The sequence below is a fragment of the Manis pentadactyla genome (genome assembly GCF_030020395.1).
Source record: "Manis pentadactyla isolate mManPen7 chromosome 15 unlocalized genomic scaffold, mManPen7.hap1 SUPER_15_unloc_1, whole genome shotgun sequence".
NCBI lineage: Eukaryota > Metazoa > Chordata > Mammalia > Pholidota > Manidae > Manis > Manis pentadactyla.
Window position 1 is genome coordinate 2,258,955 of NW_026644588.1, and position 24,525 is coordinate 2,283,479.

At 53.1% G+C, this 24,525-nt stretch overlaps 2 protein-coding genes across 3 annotated transcripts; one reads left to right on the plus strand and one right to left on the minus strand.

The window, feature by feature from the left end:
• Positions 1-1,530: 1,530 nt before the first annotated feature.
• Positions 1,531-7,274, minus strand: LOC118932700 (zinc finger protein 771-like). Of its 2 annotated transcripts, none has more exons than XM_036926397.2 (2): positions 7,111-7,274; positions 1,531-4,859 (listed from the first exon to the last, which is right to left on the minus strand). In XM_036926397.2, the coding sequence occupies exon 2, from the start codon at positions 4,795-4,797 to the stop codon at positions 4,132-4,134; it is 666 nt and encodes a 221-aa protein (XP_036782292.2). In that variant the 5' UTR covers positions 4,798-4,859; positions 7,111-7,274; the 3' UTR covers positions 1,531-4,131. The 2 variants fall into 2 exon arrangements, with proteins under 2 accessions (XP_036782292.2, XP_036782291.2); XM_036926396.2 differs by having other exon boundaries at positions 1,531-4,862.
• A 5,709-nt stretch (positions 7,275-12,983) lies between these two features.
• On the plus strand, positions 12,984-15,180 carry LOC118932695 (centrosomal protein of 63 kDa-like). Its single transcript, XM_036926391.2, is given in 4 exon segments — positions 12,984-13,029; positions 13,032-14,441; positions 14,926-15,043; positions 15,045-15,180. Coding segments are annotated over 4 exon segments (1,611 nt in total). The 3' UTR covers positions 15,082-15,180.
• Positions 15,181-24,525: the final 9,345 nt, after the last annotated feature.

Below are 24,525 nucleotides of genomic sequence, written 5' to 3' on the forward strand. Positions count from 1 at the left end.
TGTGCTTTGATGCGTTTCTATATTGCAATATGATCACCACCTTAGCATTCGCTAATTTCTTTGGAATATTATGTTTTTTAAAAACCGGCCCAGCGCCACCTGGGGCTGAATGGAGCCCAGTCTCTGGGATGGGGACCCGCGTCCCCACCCCCGGGTGGTGATTTCCAAAGTGCAAGAGATTAAAGGACAGGTTGCTGTAAACTTTGCAACTAGGAAAGACTAGACTGCGCCTCAATTTAGCGGCTACTCTGCCAGGGTTTTGTTCAGAATCATAAAGGGGCCTAGGGATCCAGGGACGCAGGCGCCAGAGAGGGCTTTACGCGGTCTGATCTGATCCCGATCACAATGCGTGATTTTTTCACACACTACGAATCTCTGACGCTGGCTGGGTGTCCTACAATTTAACTCAATTCCGACCCCACCTGGAGATGGCATCGGCCCCCACAGGGGGAGGGCTCCGTCCTCCAAGGCTGCCCCCGTACCCCCTTCAGATGCCAGTCTAAGTCCAGGTTGGCATTGGTGCTTCTGACCCACCAGCTACAGACTGGAGGTTCCGACGACCCCCTCCTCGGGTTCAGTTAATTAGCTAGGGCCGCTCACATTACTCGGAGAAATACTTCACTTGGTAGATCGCTGGTTTATTATAAAAGGGTATAACTCAGGTACCGCCAGATGGAAGAGGTGCATTGGGCCAGGTATGGGAGAGGGCGACGGGTTCCCACACTCCCAGCCTGCCCACCACCCCGGAGACTCCGAGCACCACCGCCCCTTTTGGATTTCTATGGAGGCTTCGTTACACAGGTGTGATTAAACCATTGGCCAGGGAGATGGATTCAGCTGGAAAGTTCCAATCTCCTGATCAAGAGGTTGGTTCCCTTGGCAACCAGCTCCCATCCTGTGGTGCTTTCCAAGTCAGCTATTAACATAAAAAAGGCACCTTCATCTCGAAACTAAGAGGGTTTTTAGGAGCGCTGGGCTTGGAATGCGGATGAAGACCAGTATTTATTACAAATCAGACATGTATATTGCTATGTGATCATGATAATACCAGCGGTAGGTAAAGTACGTGGCTAACGGGAGATTCTGACGTTGGGGGATGTACGGGGCCATCTTCCTCTGCCCGCTCCGCTCGGAGGTCCTACTAGGGAAATGGGGATCGTCGGAGTAAACTGCATGCACGAGGAGGCAGCGAAAGTTTAGTAGGAAAATAAGCGCTTTATACGCCTCAGCACACAATGAGTAGTCGTGTGTGGCCGCCCTCGTTGGCTGCTAGGGATTCTATCAATCAGGTAATGTGTCATTGAAAAGCAAGGGTGTACTAGCCGCTTTGAAGAAAACTGCGCCCCAGGCCTTTTACACTTGAGGCCTTGAAACGCCAACGGCTCCGCGCAGGGCGGGGATGCATGGGGAGGATCCACACCCAGGCGGGACGCGGGGCGCAAACTCCTAACCGGGCCGCGCGCTGCCCAGGAGCAGGGACGGGAAGAAAGCGCTGATGGTGGGGGTGGGGGACAAATTTTGACCCGCCCAAGATGGGCCCTTTCGGCATATTTATTATTTTAAGCTCTAGTTTTAAGAAACTGTTGACACAGAGAAGCTCTAAAAACCTTTCAGTCGACGTTTCCTAAGAGACATTAGCATTTATAAGAAAGTCTCTTGAAAGGGTGTCGGTGCAGGTCGGGACTTAATCTGCATAACCGGTCGGGTTTGCTGCACCTTTCCTGGTGACCTCCACAAGCCTTTGTCTTTGGCCAAAATTCTATCTGAGGTGATGGCTGCCGACCATTTCTTCGTTACTCATTTTCCTGGGTCCGTCCCATGTACACAATACACATTATTAAACTGTTTTCCCCCTGCTCATCTGTCTTGTACCAATTTAATGAGACCAGCCAGAAAACCTGGCGCAGGAGAGATGACCTTCCCGCCTGCCCCTCTGAGCGGCCGGCTGGGGAGTGCAGTGAGGCCCAGGTCTCAGCATTTGGCCGTGTGCACGGCAAACACTCAGAAAGGGCAGGCCGCCGCCGCACTCATGCAGCAGAGGCTGGTCTAGAGCAGTGGCCACCGCCGGCTTTTAGGCCACCAAACCACTTGTTCAGGGTGGGAGGTTGGAGGGGGCAACCGGTGGTAACGTCACACCTTGTCACCCCACCCTCAGCCCGGGCACTGCGGTTTGTCCACCAGCCTAATTCCAGGTCAGGCCTAATGTGGGAAGATACAAAAATAGTAATAAAATGTTAACATTAGAGGGAACAGGTCATTTTGGACCAGACTTCTCAGGTGGAGGGTGCAGGATGCCCTGGGCTGCAGACAGCAGGCAGGCACCCCAGTGCTCCCTCACTTCTGCCCAAACTGGCTACAAATTTGGAGGTTTCCACTTACTCTCACCATCCCCTCAGGTTTGAGAACTTGCTGGAGTGACTCACAGAACTCAGGAAAGAACTCTACTTATGGTTAGTTTTCTTACAAATGACAGGTTGGTGAGGCAAGACTTTATTCCTCAAAGGTTCCTCTGGCTGGTCTAAGAATGGACATGAGACAGATTAACAGGAGAAAACAAATTTAATTTTGTTTGTATGGGAACCCCATATACAGGAGAGCTTCCAAAACAGGTAAAATGAGGAGTACATGCCATCCTGGCCTAAGGAACAGATGGGAGGCTTCAGAGGGGGCAGGGCACTGCCAGGGCAACGGAGAGCAGGCTTGTGATGTTTGCCCTATGGTACACGTGGGTCACTCAGGGAAAAATGATCTCTGATAATGACTGTTACCCTGGAAAAGACTCCAACTAGGCTTTTCTAGGTATTTTGGGCAAAAGCTGCTCAACCCTGCAGGGTCGTGATTGCCTTTAGCTCAAACACGTCCACCTGATGAAACGGCTTGACTATGTCCCCAGCCCCGCACCCTTCCCCCAAGTGTGGGTTCACCAGGTGGCCCAAGGCCCAGACCCTCTAGTTGCCCTTTCCAGCTAGAGGTCTCACCAGCCCCTACCCTGGAACTGACCCGGGCCCACCTAGAGGCCCCTTTGGGCACACACCCAGGAGGGGTCGACGGGCCACTCTGGAGTAACAGCAGTTCTCCCAGCACTGGGTGATTAAAGGGCTCCAGGATGCCCTCCCAGGAGCCGACAACAAAGGCCAATCGAATTCTTACTCTCCAGCGGACTGCGAGGCCAAGAGATTACTGTGCTGACCCATGATCAACGTTCAAAGGACCCAGCACCCCATCTCCTCTTTCTCAGGAAGTGAACAGCAGCCTCCCGGGCACTGCGCACGAACTGGGCATCCTGGACCCCGCCACCCCTCAGTTCCCCACTCACGATCCGAGAATTGTGAGGACCACCACTTCGGTCCGCCAGCGGCCCTGGGCCCCGGGGGAAGCACGGTCCCCAAAGAGCTGGCAGAAGCCTGCAGGGCCGGCAGCCTGGGCTGGGCTGTTTCACCCCGTGATTTCCTTCTGGGGGCCTGGGACGAGGCCAAGCCCCAGGAGGCTGCCAGAAGAAGCAAATGAGAGGGTGCCACTGCGGGTCTGACAAGGGGTCAGGGCGCCTCATCTTGATTCCTGGGTGCCGAGTGGTTGACGGGGCAGCTCCTGGCGCCCAGCTGCCAAGGCGGCCATCCTGGTCGTCCTAGGGTCGTGACCCTGGGCCCCGGGCTCCCCCCCCAGGTGCTGACAGCACCAGGCAGGGGAGGCGCAAGGATTCCACGCATTTCTTCCGCCACGCCCTGGAGCAGAGCCCGGACACACACAGCACGGGGGGGACAAGGGCTATTTACCCACATACACACAGGGGCCGAAAGGGAACCCGGGCCCCGTGGTCCCGCCTCCACTGGGGCGTTCTGAAGCAGCACGCCGACCTCCTTGCACCTCCTGCCCAGAGCAGGAGCCCGCGCGGGGAGGCGCAGCCAGGGGCCGAGTGCCGCAGACCCCTACACGCTCACGTCCAGCGTCCGAGGAAGGGGCATAGGAACTCCGAGGTTGGCAATAACAAGGCTCTCTGATACTCCTTTCAGAGAGGGGGCATAATGAGGCCTCTAAAGAAGGCTCTGCAGCGGCCTCCCTGCCTCTAATCCCTCCCACCCGCCGTGTCTCCGCGGGGCCCGGCCAGGCGCCGCCCGCCGTTTGGGACTCGAGTTAGCCGGTGTGCTGGCGCCGAGGCTGCGCCGGCGCCGCCTCCGCGTCGGGCGCCCCACCGAGCCGCGCCCGGGCACACGCGTGCGTCCCGCGGTGGCGCGCCAGGTGCGCGCACTTGCTGAAGGCCTTGCCGCAGCGCTCGCACACGAAGGGCCGCACGCCCGAGTGCACGCGCAGGTGCTGCGCCAGGTAGGGGCGCTGGGTGAAGGCCTTGCCGCACACGGCGCACGCGAAGGGCCGCTGGCCGGTGTGCAGGCGCTGGTGCCGCTGCAGCGCGCCGGGCGAGCCGAAGGCCCTGCCGCAGTCCCCGCAGCCGTGCGGCCTCTGCGGCCCGAGGGCCTTCCTGGGGCGCGCCGGGCGCGCGCTTGGGCTGCGCCTCTCGCCGCACTCGCTGCACCGGAGCGGCCCCTTCCCGGAGGGGATCCTCGGGTGGCTGAGCAGGTCCGAGCGCTGCCCGCAGCTCTTCCCGCAGACCGCGCAGCGATGCGGGCTCCCCTCTGCGGCTTTCCCGGGCTGACTGACAGGCCGGCTGCCCGTTCTCCCGAGCCCGTAACATCGGGGGCCTTCGTCCTCCACGATGGTCAGCTCCCCCAGGAGCGGCTCTTGGTCGTCGGCCGCGTCCTGCCTCCAGGCCTCTCGGGGCTCGGCGCGCTGAGTGACCTCCATCGTGCCCTCTGGGGTTACTCTCCAGAAATGGCCCGGTTCTGGTGCCTCCAGCTAAGTGGCTCCTGCTGAAAGTTTGAAAATGCACCCATCATGCCACAGGGGTTCCAAAGAGGAAAAGGAAAAAAAACCCAGTTCTTGGGTGCACCCCTTTTCCCAGATTATCACATCGATGTGCAGTGCACAAGGGGCGCGCTGGGGGCGGAGCGCCAAATACGTTTATCCCAGCTCCACCTCCTAAAGGCTCAGGGATTACGCGCCTCAGAGACCCGTTTATAAGTATGGACTTGAATTCCTGCCTCCCGGGTGGGTGCCGGGTTCAGACCAAATAAGGATTGCATGGGCCCCACCCCATGACCTTATCCAGACCCAGTCACCTCCCAAAGGCCCCGCCTTCAAACGCCATCACCGTGGCAGTGAGAGGGTGGGGGGTACAAACATTCAGAGTCTCGGGGCCAGAACCCGCAGCTTCTACGAGCTGGAAGAGCGTCTCCAAGCGGCTTCCACAGGGAAATAGTCTTCCCCAGGCTGTTAGCTGATGTGAAGGGTTAACTAGACAAGACTGCACTAGTTTAGCTGAAAGGGTTAGTAACTGAATGAAGGAAACCGAAGGTGGGACAAAGGCCTCGTGTGGCTTTAGGAATGAAACTTTAATGAATGTTGAGCACAGCAGACCTTCATAGATGGTCTTATCTGTGTTTCTCAATCTTCCTACAAATAAGAGTCTTTTGAGTTTTTAAAACAATGCCCTGGGCTACAACCAAGACAATCTGAACCCATCTCCAGAGGTGGGGCCAGCATAATATTTTTTTACAGCTCAAGTGTTTCTGGTGTACAACCAAGACTGAGAGCCATTGAATGTACAAAGTTTATTTTTGAAATGAAACTTCATTGTACTGCTCCAAATGACAAGCCAGTATCACTTGCCATAAAGATAGTCCTACCAATGAATACAATTAAAAATGATAGAACCTATGTATTAATGATCTTATCTGTGGTCATTATTTCACAATCTTTGTGTACGTATATATATAATTCATATGTATATCTCTATATAAGTTGTACACATTAAACATGTATATTTTATTTGCCAATAAAAAAAATATATATATATATAAATGATAGAACCTAATATAAGGGAGATTGGTAAGCATCAGAGCTGATACACCACATTTATTCCCTAGCTATGGTTCAGAAACCCTGAGAGAACTGAAAAAAATAACTTCCTGGGCACACAATTCAGTGTTGTCAATGCCTTATGCCTTCAGGGATCACGAGGGGCACTAACCGAGTTAGACTCTTATTTCAGAGACAGGCAAAGGAAACAGGGCTTGGCCCAGTTTTGGCACACAATTGGAAAATCAAATACTGATAAGCAATGGTGAGGGTATATCTAAGACAGGAGGCCAAAGATACTGCACACAGAGAACGAAGGGTAAGTTTGGGGTGGGGGCGACGGAACACAGGACTGACTAAAGTTTTAGCACCTAAAGACCCCAAGTCGGCGGTGCACCCCTTGTTATTCTACAGATGGGGCGACGTCGCACCAGACAGCTTTTCGCCCAAGGTCACCAAGCAAAGTCGAGGCAGTGCCTGGCCCAGAAGCTCAAGTCTTAAGTCCATCCCCATCATTTTCACTCGAGGAAACTCAGAACTCGTCAAGGACGAGGGCCAAGCAGGGTCACGCAGCAGTGGCTATGACAAGGGCAGATTTCTGGAATCTCGGTGTCTCATCCCCAAAACCTATAGCATCCCTCAGGAAGAACAAAGTCATGGGCTGCGTGCTGAGAAGAGAGGGACGCGCTCATGAAACCCAGTGAGCCCAGTTTGCAGACCAACACACTGGGGGACAGGGGCAGGGTATTTGTCCAAATCCTCAAAGATGGCTGTGGCACGAACACTTGGGTGGTCCTTGAGTGCCGGGCATTGTCCTAAGCCTCCTTAATCTTACGAGTTAAGTTCTATGTTCTTATTTTAGGTGGGGAAACTGAGGCACGGAGCATGCGTACCTCGCCCAGGGTCTCAGGGCTAGTAAGCGGCACAGAAAGAGCTCTAAAGATCATTGCACAAAAGGGAAACCAGGGACTCTGCTCACGCTTCCCGAGGTTGGGGGCACGGAGTGGGCGGCCCAGAGAAGGGGGCGCGGCTCAAAACCCACGACCCTTTCAAATCTGCTCTCTCACCACCCAGGGAAAGCTATGACGTCACTGGCGAGCGAGCAGAGTCATGACGTCACAGGCGAGGGAGCAGGGCTGTTACCAAGGAAACTGGAATCACCTTTGGAAACCAGGGCGGGGAAGCGGGCGGCGCACTCACCTCCTAGCACACTTCGGGGCCTGCACTTCTGGCCTTGGGAGAGAGCACGGGGCGCCTCCGCGCGTAGGCTCGGCCTCCCCACAGCTCGACCTGCGATGCCACCCAGGTGACGGAAGCCCACGGACCCCTGGACTACACCGACCGCGAATGAGCGTGGGGCTACCGCAATGCGCATGTGCCTACTGACTGGTCCTTTGACGGAGCCGTGCGGCCTCTCCACCAATCGCAATCTTTCTGCCAGTTTGGCCCTGCCTCATTCGTCAAGCTTCCGGCGTCTCGCTGTCTCCAAGGCAACCCACGGCGGAATGTCTGGGACAGAGAGGCCCAGAGACTTCTGGGTATTGTAGTCTCAAATGGACAGAGGAACGGGAGACGCACTTATTTCTAAAAAGATTGTGATAAAAATGCCTGCATCCAGGCATGATTCGTGGGTAGGCAGCGCTTGCAAACGCTCTGTTTGCTGGGGAAACGACAGGGAAGGACGAGGGAGATGGCCCCCTGCCCCGGACTGGCCGGACCCACCCGGGATCGGCGGTGATCGCCCAGCCACAGCACCGCTGATGAGACGAGGAACATTCCCGCCCCAGGCGTTCGGCTTCCTTTAGCTGGCACCGCTTGAGGTAGACAGTGGGGTCTCTGAATGCGTGGCGGCCACCATGGTAACCCTCCCGCTCGGCCTCCGCCCCTTGCGTGGTGACGTCCCGCGCCACGCCCAGCTAGGAGGCGGAGGGCGCATGCGCCTGGGGTGGTGGGCGGGGCAGGCCGGCACGTCAGTTAGTGGTCGTGACGCCTGGAGCCCCGGCGGCCGCGGCCTGCTGTCTCCTAAGTGCCCAGAGACTTGGCTGGAATTCGTTCTCTCGTTTTGTTTGTTCATCTTTTGTTTCCAATCTGGCTGGACACCTAGACCCTCCGCTCCAGCCTGTCTTCGGCAAACAAGGTCACTGCCTGCTCGGGGCCCCGAGGACGGTGCAGTGCTGAGAGTTTTATTCGCCCAGCAGGTCGTTACTCAACGCCCAGAAGGGCCTTTTGCCGGGGAGACAGTGGTGACCTAACTGGGGGCCTGCCTGCGCGCTGTTTGGCGAGGAGAGGAAGAAAGTGAACCCATGTTTGCCAACCTCAGCGACATTTGGGACTGAGTACTTGGGGTGGTGGCCGTCCTGTGCACGTAGGATGCTGAGCCGCTTCCCTGGGCTCCACCACTAGATGCCGGGAGCACCCCATACCGCCCGCCAGTCGTGACAACCCAAAATGTCTCCAGACGCTGCCAAATGTCCCTCGGGGTACACTGCCCTTAGTGGGAATCCCCAAATCTTTATGCAAAAGAGTAGCTCTGCCGCTATGTGAGCTTACTTGGGTGCAAGTCATCAGTTTTGTTGACTAGAAAGTGGGCAGCATAATACAACGGCCTTATGGGTTTATTGCTAGGATTACATGACATCTATGAGTCTTGGCACCCTACACATTATTCTCAATGTTGGGTGAATGGAAGAACCGAGCATTCTACCATTTCAACAAGTGTACAGTTTATTGTAGGAACAGTGGGGAAGGTTGGAAAAGGCCTGGAAGAGAAGTGGGGAACGCCTGCATATGCTCACCCAGCTGCTCTCCAGGCCTATCTTCTCATGGCCCCTTCCGGCCTCTGGGCAGACAGGTGTTATTCAAAGGGCCCAATTCATTTGGCAGTGCTTCCTAGGACGTGAGGCTACTCAGAAGATGGAGGACGCCTGAAGGTTGAGCTGAAATGGAGCAGGGTGGCTAGAAAGAACCGCAGGGATTGGTTCAAAGGGAAGAAAGAGGAGAGGAATGTATTTGCATCAATTTGTGTGCTAGACCACTCTCCTCTCTCACTGTGCTCCCCCCGCCCGGTCCTTCAAACCCACCAGGCTGCTCCACCACCTGAAACAGCCCTACATCTCCACAGGAGGGCTCCTCCCCAGCCCTTAGCACAAACGTCTCCTCCTCAGAGAGGGATTCTTCCTGCCAGCAGGTGGAAAGAAGCACGGCCTCCAGTTCCTCTCGGGCAGCACCCCTCTGGCCTTCCAGGAAACTCATGTGGTTGCTAGCTTACCCCCGCCCCTACTGCCCCACTAGAGGGCGCACTCCTGAGCACAGGGACCTCTTCTGAGGCATCCGGGAAGTACCCCCAACGCTGCTCACTGGAGCCCTGCAGGGCTGAGGCAGGGAGTGAATATAAAAGGTTTGCCCTGGGCACTGGAGTCCCAGTAGTAGATCACATGGCCTTCTTGCTCCCACAAGGCTCAGTCTAGTGTAGGGGTGCCCAGACTACAGCCCCAGGGTGACTCCAGCCTGTGCCCATTTATATGTATATATATATATATATATATATATATTTTACTTGAGGTAAAGTCCACATAACATAAAATTCACCATTTAAGAATTTTAACCAATCCAGGTCCATCATAGACTAGTTGCTAAAAATATATATATATATATATTGAGTTCCTTAATAAATTAAACATGGAATCACCAGACCTAGGTGTGCACCCAAGAGAATGAGAAACAGGTGTTCAAACAAAAACTTGTATGCAAATGTTCACAGCAGCACTAGTCACAACAATCAATAGGTGGGAACACCCCAAAAGTCCTTCAACTGATGAGTGGGTAAACAAAATGCGCGCATCCACGCAGTGGGATGCCAATCAGCCACAAAGCAGGATGAGGCCCTGACAGGCGCTTGGACGGACCTGGAGAGGGATGCCCGTGAGGGAAGCCAGACAGAAGGCCACACGGTGTCTGATTCTGGTGAGGTGAAATGTCCAGAACAGGCAGATCCAGAGAGGGAGGGAGAGAGAGAGCTGACCAGTGCTCTCCAGGGGCTGGGGGAAGAGACTGCTTACGCGCCCAGGGGTTCCTTTTGGGGCAATGAATTCATAGATGGATGCCTCTGCTCTCCATGTGTAATGCTCTTGTTTGGCCACCTTGCGTGGTGGCTTGGGCTGAAGGGTGAGAACTTGGGGTCCCCGCACAATCCTACAGTGGGAGTCTCCAGACCCACGTGGGGCTGGTTCCTACACAGACACCGGGCAGGGGGGCCCAGCCCTCCCAGCCAGCGGCGGGCAGACCCGGCCCCGCAGTGATGCACCTGTTGTCCAGATCTAGGCTACAGGGTGGCAGTGACCCTGGGGAGGCTGACGGAGGGGCGACGTGGAAAGAGAAATGGCAGGAGTGAGGCCAGTCCGTGTCCTACCTCCCTTCCCCCCTTCCTTCCTTCCTGCCGCCTCCTGCCCGCCTCTCCCTGCTGCTCTGCCAGCCCCCACTCTCACTGCTCCCCTGGTCTGCGCCATCTCCCAGCAGCCTCTCCTCCTCCGCAGAGGTGACAGTGTTCTGTGACCTGGGCTTCCTCAACCGCATCACTACTGACATTTTGACCTGAATGTCCTTTGTCATGGGAGCCTGTTCTGGGCACCGTAGGGTGTGGGGTGGCCTCCCTGGGCTTCCCCTACTAGGCGCCAGGAGCACCTTCCCCCCGTTGTGACAACCACAAACATCCCCAGACACTGCTGAGCTCCCCCTGGGTGGCAAAGTCGCCCCATTTGGGAACCCCTGGTCTGACCGAGCTCAAGCACAGGGCTCACTTCCGTGGCCCTTCATTCCCTGTCCCTCGCACCCACGCCATTGGTGCTTCTCCTTGTAGAACGGCTGTAAGGTCTCCCTGAGCTCCACTACCATCACCGGACACCCTGGCCGGGCCACCCGGACCCCCTTCTCTCAGTCTCCTTGCTTCCACTCTTGCCCTGATTCCAATTCACTGTCTGTGTGCAGCTTCCAGAATGATCCTCCCATGCCTCAGATCAGGTATCACCAACGGGCTCTACACCAACATAGAATAAAAGTCTCCTCCTTGCCCTGGTCCACGGGGCCCCTTGGTGACCCGGAGTCCCTCTGCCCCCCTCAGCCCATGCAGATTTCCTTGGGTTCCTTGATGGCACACAGTGCATTTCTGCCTCCGGGTCTTTGCCTCTCATGTTCCCTATGCTCATGACGGTGTCCCCTGGCGCGGCCCCTTTCTCTGGGACTTGTCCCACCGCCCCTGCGATGCGAGCTCAGGGGCCTTGTGAGTCCTGTGCTGCTGAGTCCCCAGCATCTCACACAGAGCTTGCTACCCACATAAAGATTTGAGGAAGGAATGCATGGGAATGAGTGGCTACTGGCCGTTCTGCAAGTCATACTCACAGGGTCTGCTCTGGTGCACACGGTGTTTCCTCTGCAGGAATGCCTCCCGCCATCCCCGCGTCGGCGGCTAATTCTGTCCACATGGAGTGGGGGGGGGTCTCTCCTTCAGGAACCCCTTCATGAGCCCGTCCTTCCCCTGGGCTGGGGTAAGAGCTCCCCCTCCTTCACTGACAGCCCCCCAGGCCCCCCTGAGGCCCCCGCGGTAGTCCGGCCGTCTCTCTCCTTCTGCCCCTCTCCCTGCACCCCCACCCTGAGGTCCCAGCTCCTTCTTACCCAGTCCCCTTTATTGTTGGACACAAACAGGAAGGTGACCATCATATAGGCGCATTTCAACACATTCCAGCTGTTCTTTCTCCGGGCAGCTTCCTGGAGGGTGTGGTGGCTGGGGGGGGAGCTTTGCAGGGGAGAAGCCATGGAAATGGCTTACCCCGCAGGCCCTCCCCGCCTAGAAATCTCCGCTCCCAGCACAGAGCTCCCTTCTGACGTCCGCCGCCCCATCCCCATCGGCCTCCTGCACTGAAGTTTCTGTCTATTGCGGCCTGGTCCCCACCTGTCCTCTCCCTGGCCAAGGGGCTGGCTCTGCCAGCTGACCCCAAATTCCTGCTCAGCCTCCTGCCCCATGTCCCTCCCCGCCACCCACCCCCAAGGGTGAGAGCCCCTCAGGGCCTGCACCTCAGTGGGTGGGCTCCCCCCTTCACACCCAGAGCTACCTGAATGTCCTTCTTACCCACCCAATATTCCTCCTCTCTTCTTTTTTCATTTTGAATTTTTATGAAGATATGACACACAAAAAACTCAAAGTTTTACAAATGAACTGTGAAAATGAAATACAAAGTGGAGATTGGACTGACTTAGAAATTTCTCTAGAACATGGTAGACAAAACCATGAAAGCCATGGAAGCAAAATTAAATGCAGCTTATTTGATAAAAAAAAAAACAAAACACGTTATTTTGTGTAAATGCCTCTGATAATCGTAAAAGAAGCGTAAGTCATCTTCCTAAGAAACAGTATCAGACAGTCACGCGGAGGCAGCCCCCTCTCTGCAGGGACCCTCACTGTAAAGGGCAGACCACCTCCGGGGTGTCACTGTATAAACCATCCTGTGACAGCCGTCACGCGCGAGCTTCAGGTCAGCTTTGGATTTGAAAGCTCCCGGCGCACGAGCCGTTCTTATGTGCATAATAAACTCCTACTAAACATTATTTTACCGACCTGGTGGTTTTCACTTTGCTACTCCCGGATTTTTGACAAAACATACCTGTCTAAACAGGCCCCTCCCTCCCGCACACACAAAAAAACAACGTTGGGAAATACAAATCAAAAAGGGAGAGGAAATGTAATGTCCCTAGAGCATTAAGGGGGTAAGTTTTTCTCTTTGTGGTTTCAGCCCTTTTGGGTCAGTGTCCCTGGAAGTGATTTTCTTGATATTCATTCCACGTGGGGTCCTCTCAGAACTTTAAAAATCTGTTGCCTGGAGGTATGGGCGCTCGGGGCGGCCCGGTAACGGCCGGAACGGCCGAGGGGCAGCGGTGTCCCGGTCCGGAGGCGGCCCTGGCGGCGGGGGTGCCACGGCCCGTGCGCCCGGCTGCCCACCAGGCCCGCCGCCACCGGCCCTCGGCCTCGCCGCGACAGCAGATGTGGCCGCGCCCGGCGCGCAGCTCCGGCCAGAACGAAGGGGATGGAGGCCTTGCTGGAAGGGACTCAAGATCGGGGACCGACGGGGAACCGCTGACGTCCTGCGAGGCAGCACTGCGGGAGCTCCTGAGACAGACGCGCGTGACGGTGGCTCGTAGGAGGGCTGAGTGGGAAGGGCAGGCGCGCGCTCTGGAGGCTCGCCCGGCCCTCCGGGAACGCGAACTCAAAACTCTCTGCCGTGGGCCGGGTACGGACCGCGGAGAGCTTGGAGCACCGCACCGGCAGGTGGAAGGGCACGAGGAGGTCCGGCACGAGATGGCCACGCAGTACAAGCAGGAGCTCGAGAAACTGCATGGAGAATTGGGCAGACTGAAGAGAAGCTATGAAAAGCTACAGAAAAAGCGCATAAGGGGCTTATGTGTCAAAAATCACAGGGACGATCGGTCTGAAATTGAGAGGTTAACTGGAAAAATAGAGGAATTTCGTCAGAAATCACTGGACTGGGAGAAGCAGCGCTTGAGTTATCAGCAACAGGTGTCTTCTCTGGAGACACAAAGGAAGGCTCTGGCTGAACAGTCAGAGATAATTCAGGCTCAGCTTGCCGATCGGGAACAGAAACTAGAGTCCGTGGAACTGTCAAGCCAGTCAGGAATTCAGCGTCTGAGCAGTCGGCTGGAGCGGGCCCGTGACACGGTCTGTGCCGGTGGGCTGGAGATAGAGCGCCTCACCGCGAGGGTCAGTGACTTGCTTGGAACTAATATGACTGTTATGCAAGAACAGCGGCAAAAAGAAGAAAAATTGAGGGAGTCTGAGAAACTTTTAGAGGTTTTGCAGGAAGAAAAAAGAAAATTGAAGGCAGCTCTTCAGCCACAAGAAAATTTCCACAAGGCAAGAATGCAAAAGAAAAAGCTACCAGCAAAATTAAAGGTGACTGACTCTCAGCACACAGTAGAGACCATCAGGTCACTGGAGAAGCCTCAGGCAGAAAGGAGGTACACGGCTCAAGGGCAGGAGGAGTCAGACAAGGCGCTGTGCCACCTGGATGTGACCCTCAATAGCGAAGAACTTCTGCAAGCGGAGGTGACTCGTCTGGAAGGCAGCTTGGAGTCTGTGAGCGCGACATGTAAACAGCTGGGCCAGGAACTAATGAAAAAATATGAAGAACTGAAGAAAATGGAAGTACGTAACAATGAGTACAGGGCAGAGATTAAGAAGCTGAAAGGACAGATTTTACAGGCTGAGCAAAGTCACGGTTCTGTACTAGAAAGGATGAAGATGGAAATCTCCCAGCTAACTCGGGAGTTACACAAGCGAGATATCACGATCGCTTCTGCCAAAAGTTCTTCCTCTGACACCAAAAAGAGACTCAAAGCAGAGATACAAAAGGCAGAAGAAAAAGCAGTAGAGCATAAGGAGGTTTTGGATCAGATGGAGTCACTCAAGCTAGAAAATCATCATCTTTCTGAAACAGTGATGAAACTGGAATTAGGTTTACATGAGGCAGAAGAGAATTCACTAGTAGACCCAGGAGGAGTATATTGAGGCATTCAATAAATTAGTGTCTGAAAATCAACAACTACACAAAGATTTGATGGATACCAAATCTAAGCTGGAAGTTTCTACTCAGATGAGCCAAGAAAACCATGATAGGATCTTAAGACGCACACGCAGCAGAGCCTCTGAGTTCAAGGGTACAGAGTTGAAGCCACCCCATGGCCAGCACAGACCTGAGGGAATAAAGGCTGAGCTTTACCGAACGGGTCTTCATTCTCCAGGAGAACAAGCATCGGCTAGTATAGAGCCCATTTCCAGGGACCTCAGTCCCCAGAGTCCTCAAACCAGCCCTGACAGCTCCGCCGTCTCTTCGCCTTCTGACTTTCTGTGTGACACACACTCTTTGTCTGCAGGGCTAGATGCAAATGAAGCCAGTTTTTCTGACACTGTCTCTGAGAACATAAATGACCAAGAAGAGTTTATGTCTTCGTGTCCCTGGTCTGTATCTCCTCTTGGTTCAATCGCTGCAAGATTTTTGGAAGAGGAGGAACTGAGGTCTCATCATATTCTAGAGCGCCTGGATACCCATATTGAGGAACTAAAAAGAGAGTGAAAAGACAGTAAAACAGTTCACCGTCTTGAAGTAGCCACTTTAAAAAAAAATCACAAACTGGGAAATAAAAATATACCCCAAAGAGTTACTGTCGTCTGAAGTAGCAGCTATTTAAAAGCATGAACATATAAAAATCATACTAAAACTTGTGAAGAAATCTGAAAAGCTCATAATTCTTTAAGGCATTTTCACTGCACTGGTTTGTTTGAAGGACTTTTCCCAGCAATAACTTGTAAGAATAAACCACTTTGCAAGGAAAAAAAAAAAAATCTCTTGCCTGGTGGTTATTTTGGTCCATACACAAAGTTCTTAGCCATTAACCATTCAGAATTGCTTCGGCTTCAGTTTGTCTTGCTTCTCTTCCTGAAATGCTAACTTCACGTGTGGCTCCACTTTTCACTGGCCTCACATGCCTCCTGCTCTTTTCTGTACTTGTTATATTTTTATCCACAGTGTTTTTTCCTGGAATAATTTCTTCTGACCTGCTTTCCAACTCACTAACGATGTTTTCTGCTGTTACTCCCAACTATTGATTTCTTAATTTCACTTATATTTTTTCCAATTCCAGAATTTCCATTTGATTGAATTTGTTTTACAAATTATAATTCTCTGGTGAAATTATTCATCTATGTTTGTGAGCTTAATAGTCATAGCAATTTTGAAGGGCTTATCCCCGATATCTGGGTCACCTGATCTGGCTTCCTTTCTCTGGGTTTTCAGCCACACGTTCCTGTCACTCAGGACCTGCCTGCTAATTTCCACAGGGAAGAGGGGATTCAGCAAGCAAGGGAAGGGACCGGGTAAAAACAAGAATGTTTCCCACTCCCGCCTCCTCGTGCTGGGCCTCCCTGATCCCCAGGAGCAGCACGGAGGGGCGGAGTGGTCTGAAGGGCGGGCTGCCGACCGAAGGACATCCTCTCCGGTACTGAAGCCCTGCCCTCGGTTACCTGACATCTTAAGGCTTTCTCATAACCCTGACTGAAGGAACTCACTGTCCTCAAGATGGTAAAGGGCACAGGTCCACAACTCACCTTCTTCCTTACAGTCATTTGTTTCTTGTGAAAATGAAGAAAAAGGAGAAAGAAGAGGGAAAGAAGCAAGGAAGGGAGGAAGGAAGAGGAAAGGAAATCAGAAGTCATCACTGAATCACGGAGTGGATGGGGCCCAGGTGTAAACAGGGCTCTGAGCTTCAGATGAGAGGGGGGATGCAACCTGCCTCCTGGCTGTCCCTTGACCCCAGGCACTCTCCTGCCTCAGGGCCTTTGCACGTGCTGTTTCCTCTGCGGGGGAACACCTTTGCCCAGATGTGCACATGGCTGGCTCCTTCACCTCCTCTGAGTCTTTGCTGAATGTCACATCCCCCTGATCACCCTCTGAAGACTCTTCAGCCTCTCACACATTGCACTTCCCTCTCCCTACCCACAATGCATCAGCATCTAACACACTTTTAATCTACTTCTTATATTTTGTTTCCCTTCTCCTCTCATTAGAACACAAGTTCCATGCAGGCACAGATTCCTGTGTTTCGTTCCTTGCTATACCACCAACCCCTAGGATAGGACTTAGCACTGAGTAGCTAATATTAATTAGCATTTGTTGGGTGAATGAAAACAAAAGTTAAACATTTACGAAGCTCATGAGGTTAGTGATGATAGAGAATATAAAGTGTGATGATATTTAAGGTCTCTTTCAATGTTAAAAGAAGCTAATAACTATATTTCTGTGCAAGGGAGCAAAAAACATATAGAGGGGCCAAGTAGGACAGTCACCACTTCCCACGTAACACCTGGAGGCTCAGCAGACCTAAGGGAAAGAACAGACAAACTGCAAAAGGCAAATGCCTCCAGAACAGCAAGGTCACCAAGCTCACAGCTGAGAAGCCGTGCTGGGTTCCAGGGGCCTTACTACATGGCCCCTCCCGGTTGTTTATGGGGGTGCGTTTCACAAAGCTCTGTCTGAGTTTCAAAATGCCTATGCCTTTGACCCAGCCGCTTTCCTTTCAGGGATTTGTCTTACAGATATGCGTATACAAACATGAGAAGAGCAAGAATTATGCAAGGATGTGACTCTGGTGGAAATATCCCAACCATTCTTTCTTCCTAATCAGAGTTCTCCACTGAGTGGCAAAAAAGGACGAGAGAAGGCAACTCTTTTGGTTGTGAGCCTCGATAGAAGGCAAAGATGGGGGTGGCTTGCTTTTACTAGACGAAGCCTGTGTACCAGGTCCCACCTTTGCCCAGAATCCCTTGCGGGGTCTTAAGATCTGAAGGAACCTGACAGCAGCTGGCTGTGGGAATACAAAGTTGGGGTTTTCATAGTTCTTACTTTTTTCTTCAATTGCAACTGGAAGCAAAAGCATTAGCCATTTGGATCCCAACAGGAGCAGGAAGCAGGGAGCAAAGAGAGAGGACTCGGCATTAGACGCAGATCCCTGCGATGAGCAAAGAGATGGGAAGTGTCACTGGAGACAAACAATCAACCTGATGCTTGTGTCAATAAAGCGACTCAAATCTACCCATCCACCCATCTATCCATTTGTCCTTCCATCCGTTTATCCTTCTACCCACCAACCATCCACTGTCTACCCGGCCAACATTCATTCGGCACACGCTCTGGCCACTGGAGTATGCTCGGCCCCGGGGATGCTGGTGATCAGACTCAGCCCCCACTCTGTGGGCATTTGCAAGACAGCAGGGAGGAAGGTGCTCATACAGGAAAAAACACACTCCTCAAGCCCTGCTTGCGTGGAACCTGCAGCCTCGATGCCTCGAACACCATGTAGGTTCTTCAAACTTGGCACGTCCAGAAGAGAATTTGTGGTCGCCACCCTCCCATCCATCAAAAAAAGAACCTGTTATTGTTTGTTAATAAAATAAATGTCCACGAGTTCACATTGATATAAATAAATAACTTGAATGAATCAATAGAGCAAAGGGTCAGCTCTTCTGCGTAGAAGAATCCCAATCAATCCACATAGAAGGAATAAGAAATAGAAAATCACCATTGTGCAAATATTATAGTAATCATTTTTTTCAGGCAAGATCCATGACGGATGCTAAAATTGGTGGGCGAATGTCTGAGGAGGCACAGGGTATCCGCACAGTCTGCAGCCGCCAGCCCCAGGCTCTGTATTCACTCAGGACAAGAGTGGCTGACCAGTGGAGAAGCCTGGCAGACACCACCTTCAACACATGATCGAAGTTAATGTCACACGTACCAAGGCACGTGAATACCGCTGACAAAATGCGCAAACTCAAGCTGAGAGACTTCCGGCAGGCTCTCTGACCGGGGCTCTTCAAAAGTCATGAGTGACTGAGCAACTCAGACCAGTCGCGAGTAGGGAGATGTGCTCCTCAGCGCCGTGTGGGACCCGCGCTGGGTCCTCAGACAGATAAAGGACGTTTGTGGGAAAACAAGTGAAATTCCAACAAGGACTGCACGTAGCTGGGGGTTTTGTACTGGCGCTAAGGTCTTGGTTTTGATCGCTGGGCTGTGGGGAGGTAAGATGGGAGCGTGAAGAGGAGTCAGTGGAGGGTGTCTGGGGACTCTGACTATTTCGGTGACTTCTCTGTACATCTAGAATTACTTCAAAATAAAGCTGAAAAATCAGTTGCCCTACAGAACACTCCAATCTCAGTTAAGGGCAGCCTCGGTCTTCCAGCCGGGAAAATGTTATGGGCATCGTGCTTCCCTCTTGTTTCCTGAAAGTCCAGCCTGCCACCCACCACTCGGTCTTGTAAACCCTTGCTCCTAAATGCCTCGTCCGTCCCACTCGGCCCTGCCTCTTCCCAGTGGTGGCTTGCTGACCAGGGTCCTTGCTTCTGTTCTGGTTCCTACCCAATCTGTTCTCCACCCGGGGCAACACTGATTGTTAACCACACACACACACGCACACATGCACACACACGTGTGTGCACCCCTAAATATGACAGTCCCTTTAACAGCCCCCTGTTATGATACCCACATCCCTGACATGACGCACAAGACTGTGAGGCTGTCCCCGCCTCCTCTGTGTTCTTATTCGGAACAATCCCCACCCCCAGGCCCCTCACCCTGTCCTTTATGTTCCAACACGCTGGTTTCTTCCTCTCAGGTCCATGAGGGGGCCCAGTGCCTTCCTGCCCCAGGACCTTTGCACATAGTGAGGCAATAGAAACTCAGCTTTGTGACAAGATCCAGGTCCTCTTCCCAACACACGGTATCCTTACACTGAATAGGCCTGGGGTCTCCCTGCCATCCCGTAACCAAAATAATGTTAACTGCCCGGTGCTACTCAGACACAGCCCCATCGATGACACACAGAATCCCGTGGCTTGGAGACTCGTGATGCCCGTTGGCGTGATGAGGACAGTGAGGCTTGTCAAGATAATGTCTCCCCACCAAAGTCAGAGTCCCTGATGAAACCAGGGTTCAGACACAAGTCTGTCTCCAAGGGCAGGGGCCGCGTGCCCGGGGCTCACCACACACCATCCCCACCAAGGGAAAGGAGAGCAAGGAGGGGCCTGGCTGGGCTTCCGGAGGCTCTTGGGGACCAGCCGCAGAGCCTGCCCAGCCAAGGAGAAGCGAAGGGCAGACAGGTTGATGCAGGCATTATCTGCTCGGGGGACCAGGCATCTGCCAGTCCCAGGAAGAGTGCAATCAGCAGGGGCGTCTTCAGAAATGGCCCCGGTCTGCACATCGCGGCGCCAGGGACTGGGTGGGCTTCCTCCTCCCGGGATGAGCAGGGCTCCAGTACCCGCCGTGCTCTCAAATCCCAAGGGCAGAGCCGGCCACCCCCGCCTGCCCTCCAGCTGGCAAATGCCCAGACCTGGGCGCATTCCACTGGCTGCTTTTTCCCCCCAGCTTCTGCTTACTTATGTGAAAGTGACGTCTTAGAACAGTTCCACGCCCACCCTGAGGCCTGCTATCCCACGACCTGCAAGACAAATCCTGCTGGTCTTCATATGGCCCATGAGCTCAGAGTGGTTTTTCACATTTTCAAATGGTTTTGGGGAAAAAGGACAAAAGAATAAGATTTCATAAAGCGTGAAAACCATATGGAATGCTAATTCCAGGGTCCACATATGATGCTTTATCAGAAAACAGCCGCACCCGTTCATTTACCCCCACCCCCACCCCTCCATGGTGGCTTCTGAGCCAGTGTCAAAGCTGAGTAGCTGTGACAGAGGCCATCTGACCCATAAAGCCCCAAATACTGTCAAGTCCTTCACAGAAAAAAGCCTGTTGGGCAAGTCCTCAAAAAGTTTTAAGTTTCAGAAACAGCAAACGAATAGACAGCAAAGACATCTGTCATGCTTCTGCTCAGAGATAGAGGCTGCTTTTGCATTTTTGCGTGATTCCCTCCCAGAGATGCCTGCACTCACAGCCGCCAGCTCTGCGCCCTGAACGTGTCACTTACCCACTGTGCGCCTCCTTTCCTCCTCTGTAAGGTGGGATAATGGTGTTTCCAATCTCACAGGATTGCTGAAAATGTTTATTGTGTATAAACCGGTAAAGCACACAGAACAGAGCACGTAGTCTCTCTCTCTCTGTGTATCTATATAAAAAAGAATGTGATAAATGTGTACATCACATATCTGCCTACATTTAACATACGTGATATCGTATGCATATCTTAAGAAGTCATCATTTGGTGCCTGAAGCATTTAAATTGCTTTATTATTTACACACAATGTATACCAAACCTTTCTCCAAGGCTTCAGATATTCACTAACCACAGAGTTTTGTGGGACTAACTGCATAACCAGAATGGGGTTTCCCTTTGCGGGGAGGAGGTGGGAGAATCAGGTGGGGGATTGAGAATGTGCTAAATGCCACCAAATCGCATTCTTTAATACACTTAATTCTATACTAGGTGAATTTTATTTCAGGTAAAACATTTTTAAGTGTGAAAAAATACATTAAAACTCTAAAAATAGCCATCACACAGCACCCGGTGTCACGTAAAGGGGCAAAACACCAGCATGGTGATGTGCACACTGAAACCAAGGTATAATCTGAGCCATTGGCTGGAACCTCCCAGCTCCCTACAGGGAAATTAATGAAACGTTCAGTCCTTCCAGCCCCTTCCTGGAGCAAACCCAGAGCTTAATCGTGGTGGGACGGGTGAGCGTTCCGTCCCCGTCACAGGGGCCATTACTCCCACAAAGAGACGCCCAGGCGGGTGCTGCAGCCACAGCCGTGGTGACCTGCACAGCCACCTGAACGCTTCTCTGACCTGGGCCGTCTGCTTCCCTCTCCCAGCTTCCAGGGCATCCCCAGCCACTGGCCAGGTCCTGGGATTGGCCACCCTTTCCTGGGCTCCGTCTGGCTCTCCCATCAGGTTCCTCACACCTGCCCTGGATGCAGGGTCCGCTGGAGCCCCTTGTCCCCCACAGAACACCTGAGGAAGCAGTGTGTTCCTAAAGAAGGGACCTAAAGGTGCAATGGGAATGAGACAGTCAGAGATTCAGGAATGCATGGGGTCAAACCTCAGCATCCCCACCTCCTGCCTCTGTGGACATGGACAAACTACTTCTCCTCTTCGCTCCTCAGTGTACTGAGAAAAAAAAAATGGGGACATCACAACAGCTAATCCTCTTTATTGACTATATGCCAGACTCTTTCTACATGCCTGGGCTCCTAGGAACTCCTACACCCTGTGAGACAGGAGCTGGTATCAGTGCTTCTTGGAAGAAAGTGTAAGGCCAACCCCAAATCACCCAGCTAGTAATGCGCCGGACTGGGACTTGGCACCAAGCGTCTGAATACTCGGAGCATGCTCTAAGCCAGCCCGTCCAGCTCTCTGCAGTGATGGCACGTCCCCCGTCTGCACCGCCCACTACGGCAGTGGCCTGTGGCTCCTGAGCACTTCAAATGAGGCTGTGGAGATGCAGTTTTAATTTTACTTTCATTTCACTCACGTAACTGTGACTAGCCCCACTTCCTAGAGGGCTATAGGAAGCACTGCTCTAAACCATTCCACTAGGCTGCCTCCACCCCACCAGACCACCTGCCAGTGGGGTACCTGCTGGTGGGGCTGCCATGAGCCTGAAGAGGCCACAGGAAAAGGCTTCCTGTGCACCAAGTGGCCCAGGTGTTGGGGATGCAATGTCTCCAGCCCAAAGGAGTTTAGATTCTAGCAGGAAGACAAATAGTAGCAGTAGCAAAAGATGAGACAAGAAGGTAAACGGTGTCACGTGGCAGAGTGTGATGGGCTGGCTTGCTGCTTTGGCGAGAGCTGTCAGGAAAGACCTCACTGAGGTGGTGCCGCAGGAGGGTACATCGGAACTGCTGATGATCAGGGGCAAGAATAGCTTTGAAGCAGCTTGTGCAAAGGCTCTGAGGCAGAAAAAAGTGGGAGGGATTTGAAGGTCAGACAAGGAAGCCCGTGAGTTTCCAACAGCCTCCAATGTTGCTTTTGTAGGATGCTCTGTCCATTCCATGATGCGTCTTAGAAAATTTTGCTCTGAAAGTCAAAAAAATTTTTGCACAAAAATTTGCAAAACAGAAAGGGCAAAACTCCATATAGTACCTCTTGTTTCTGCAAATCACAAATGAGCTAAATCAATCAGCATAATGCAGAAAAACAACTAAAACAAAGCCGAGAGGCCATTAGGAAATGGGCCTGCACATGGTCCCAGTCTCTAGCTCAGAAGGCCCAGACTGCATTCCTGAGACCACCTTTATTATGGACTTACATGGACACTTGCCTGGCTGCAGCCATAGTAACCAGTCAGAAACTGGAAATGCACAAACTTCTCTGCCAGCTCCATCATAAAACATTCAAAACACCTTATGTAAATGAATTAACTTCCCGCTGTTTACTTTGAAAAAGCCTGAACGTTGTCAGCAATTCGGAGCACAAATCAGGTTGCTACCTTGGTCTGTCCCCTAGGTTGTGATCCCCAAACACCGAAAAATGCAATTAATTGTTTTACAGCTTTGCCTTGTTTTGGTTGACAAAACCACAAACTAGGGAGAAATGTCCTGAACATTTATTTTGGTTTATTATATTTGTTTACTTAACTGCTAATGAAATATTTTGCCTTAAATTTAAAACAAAACTAAACAAACAAAAGTACAAGTTGTTAAAGCTATAATGTGAGAAGTATCTTCTAGCCAAACAATGACCACAGTCAGATGGGGCCCATTTGCTTAACAAATCTGCCCAGAACACACTCCTTGGACAGCCAGACATGGGCCCAAGCAGACGGTGAGCCTCCCAGCAGATAGAGGAGACAGGGTTCTTGAAAAACGTTAAAAAAAGGCCTAAAATACCATCTTATGATATTTATTCATATTTACATTTATTTATGATACTTTGTGACCCAAAGTCACAAAGCGAACACGTGGGGAAGGCGGGATCCAAAGCTGTATTTCAGATCAACGGCGTGGCTCACATCCAAATCCTAAATACGGAAGTCCTTAAAGAGCCATTTTTAGCCATTCAACCCCATGAATTTCCAGCAACTAAAATTTTGAGCGTGCGTGCCTTCGTGGATTTCACGGTTTCTCACCAAAAGGAGGAGGATGTAGAGGTCAGAAAGGGTAAACTGGATGTAGGATTGAGGAGAGGCGCGTGACCGGCAGAGACCAGATCTCAAAGCGGAAGTTGGCTGGCTGTCCGGGCGAGGCCCCAGGGGACGCCTGGGGAGACAGGGTGGGAGAGGGAGGTAGGGGGACAGGAGGTGGTCACGGGCACCTGCGTGTACACCACACCCCCAGCACTGAGTGGCTCGGAACAGCGAGCGTTATTTCTGTATTTCCCACGCGGACTGCGGGTCAGGCTTCGGGGGGGCTGTGGCCGCCTGCTGCTGCCTCAGGGTCTCTTGGACGCCGCGCAGTGTGACAGCACAACTGAGCCGGGCGGCCGCCGTGGGCCGGGCTGGCCGGGCGTCCTCACGACGTGGCGGCCTCGGGGCCGCGGGACAGCGGAGGCCACGCAGACCTTCAGGGCGAACGGGGAGGACTGCGCGGTCCTGGCGCCATGGCCTGCAGGATACAGGCAGGGACGCGAGGGAGGGGAAACCCATCCCACCTCTCCTCCGGGACCCGACAAGTTTAAGGCCCGTGACACGGAGATGGCCGTGGCCGTCTGTGACAACGCAGCGGCTGAGTTTGCGGCCCTGCCACGCGCGCCTAACCGGGTCTCCGGGGCGGGGCGCTGACTGCTGGCCCCCGTGTCCACACCGGCCGAGGGCAGGCTAGATGCTCAGTACTCACGGCAGGCTACACAGCTGACCCCAAGATGGGGATGGTGGCCCCCAACCGGCACCCCTGTAGCTCGCTAGGGACAGCACCAAGGGACACGTGGGGAAAACTCTCGAAACCTGCCAGAGGCCCACTGAGTCTCCTGCTCGCGTCTAGGTGGGGGTGGCAGGAAGAGACGGGGTGGGGGGCGGCCGGCTCGTCAGCGTCTCGTTTCTGCGCATCAGCAACCTGTCCAGCCCCGAAGGGACCCGGCGGCCCACGTCCCAGGAGCAAGCGTTCCTTACGC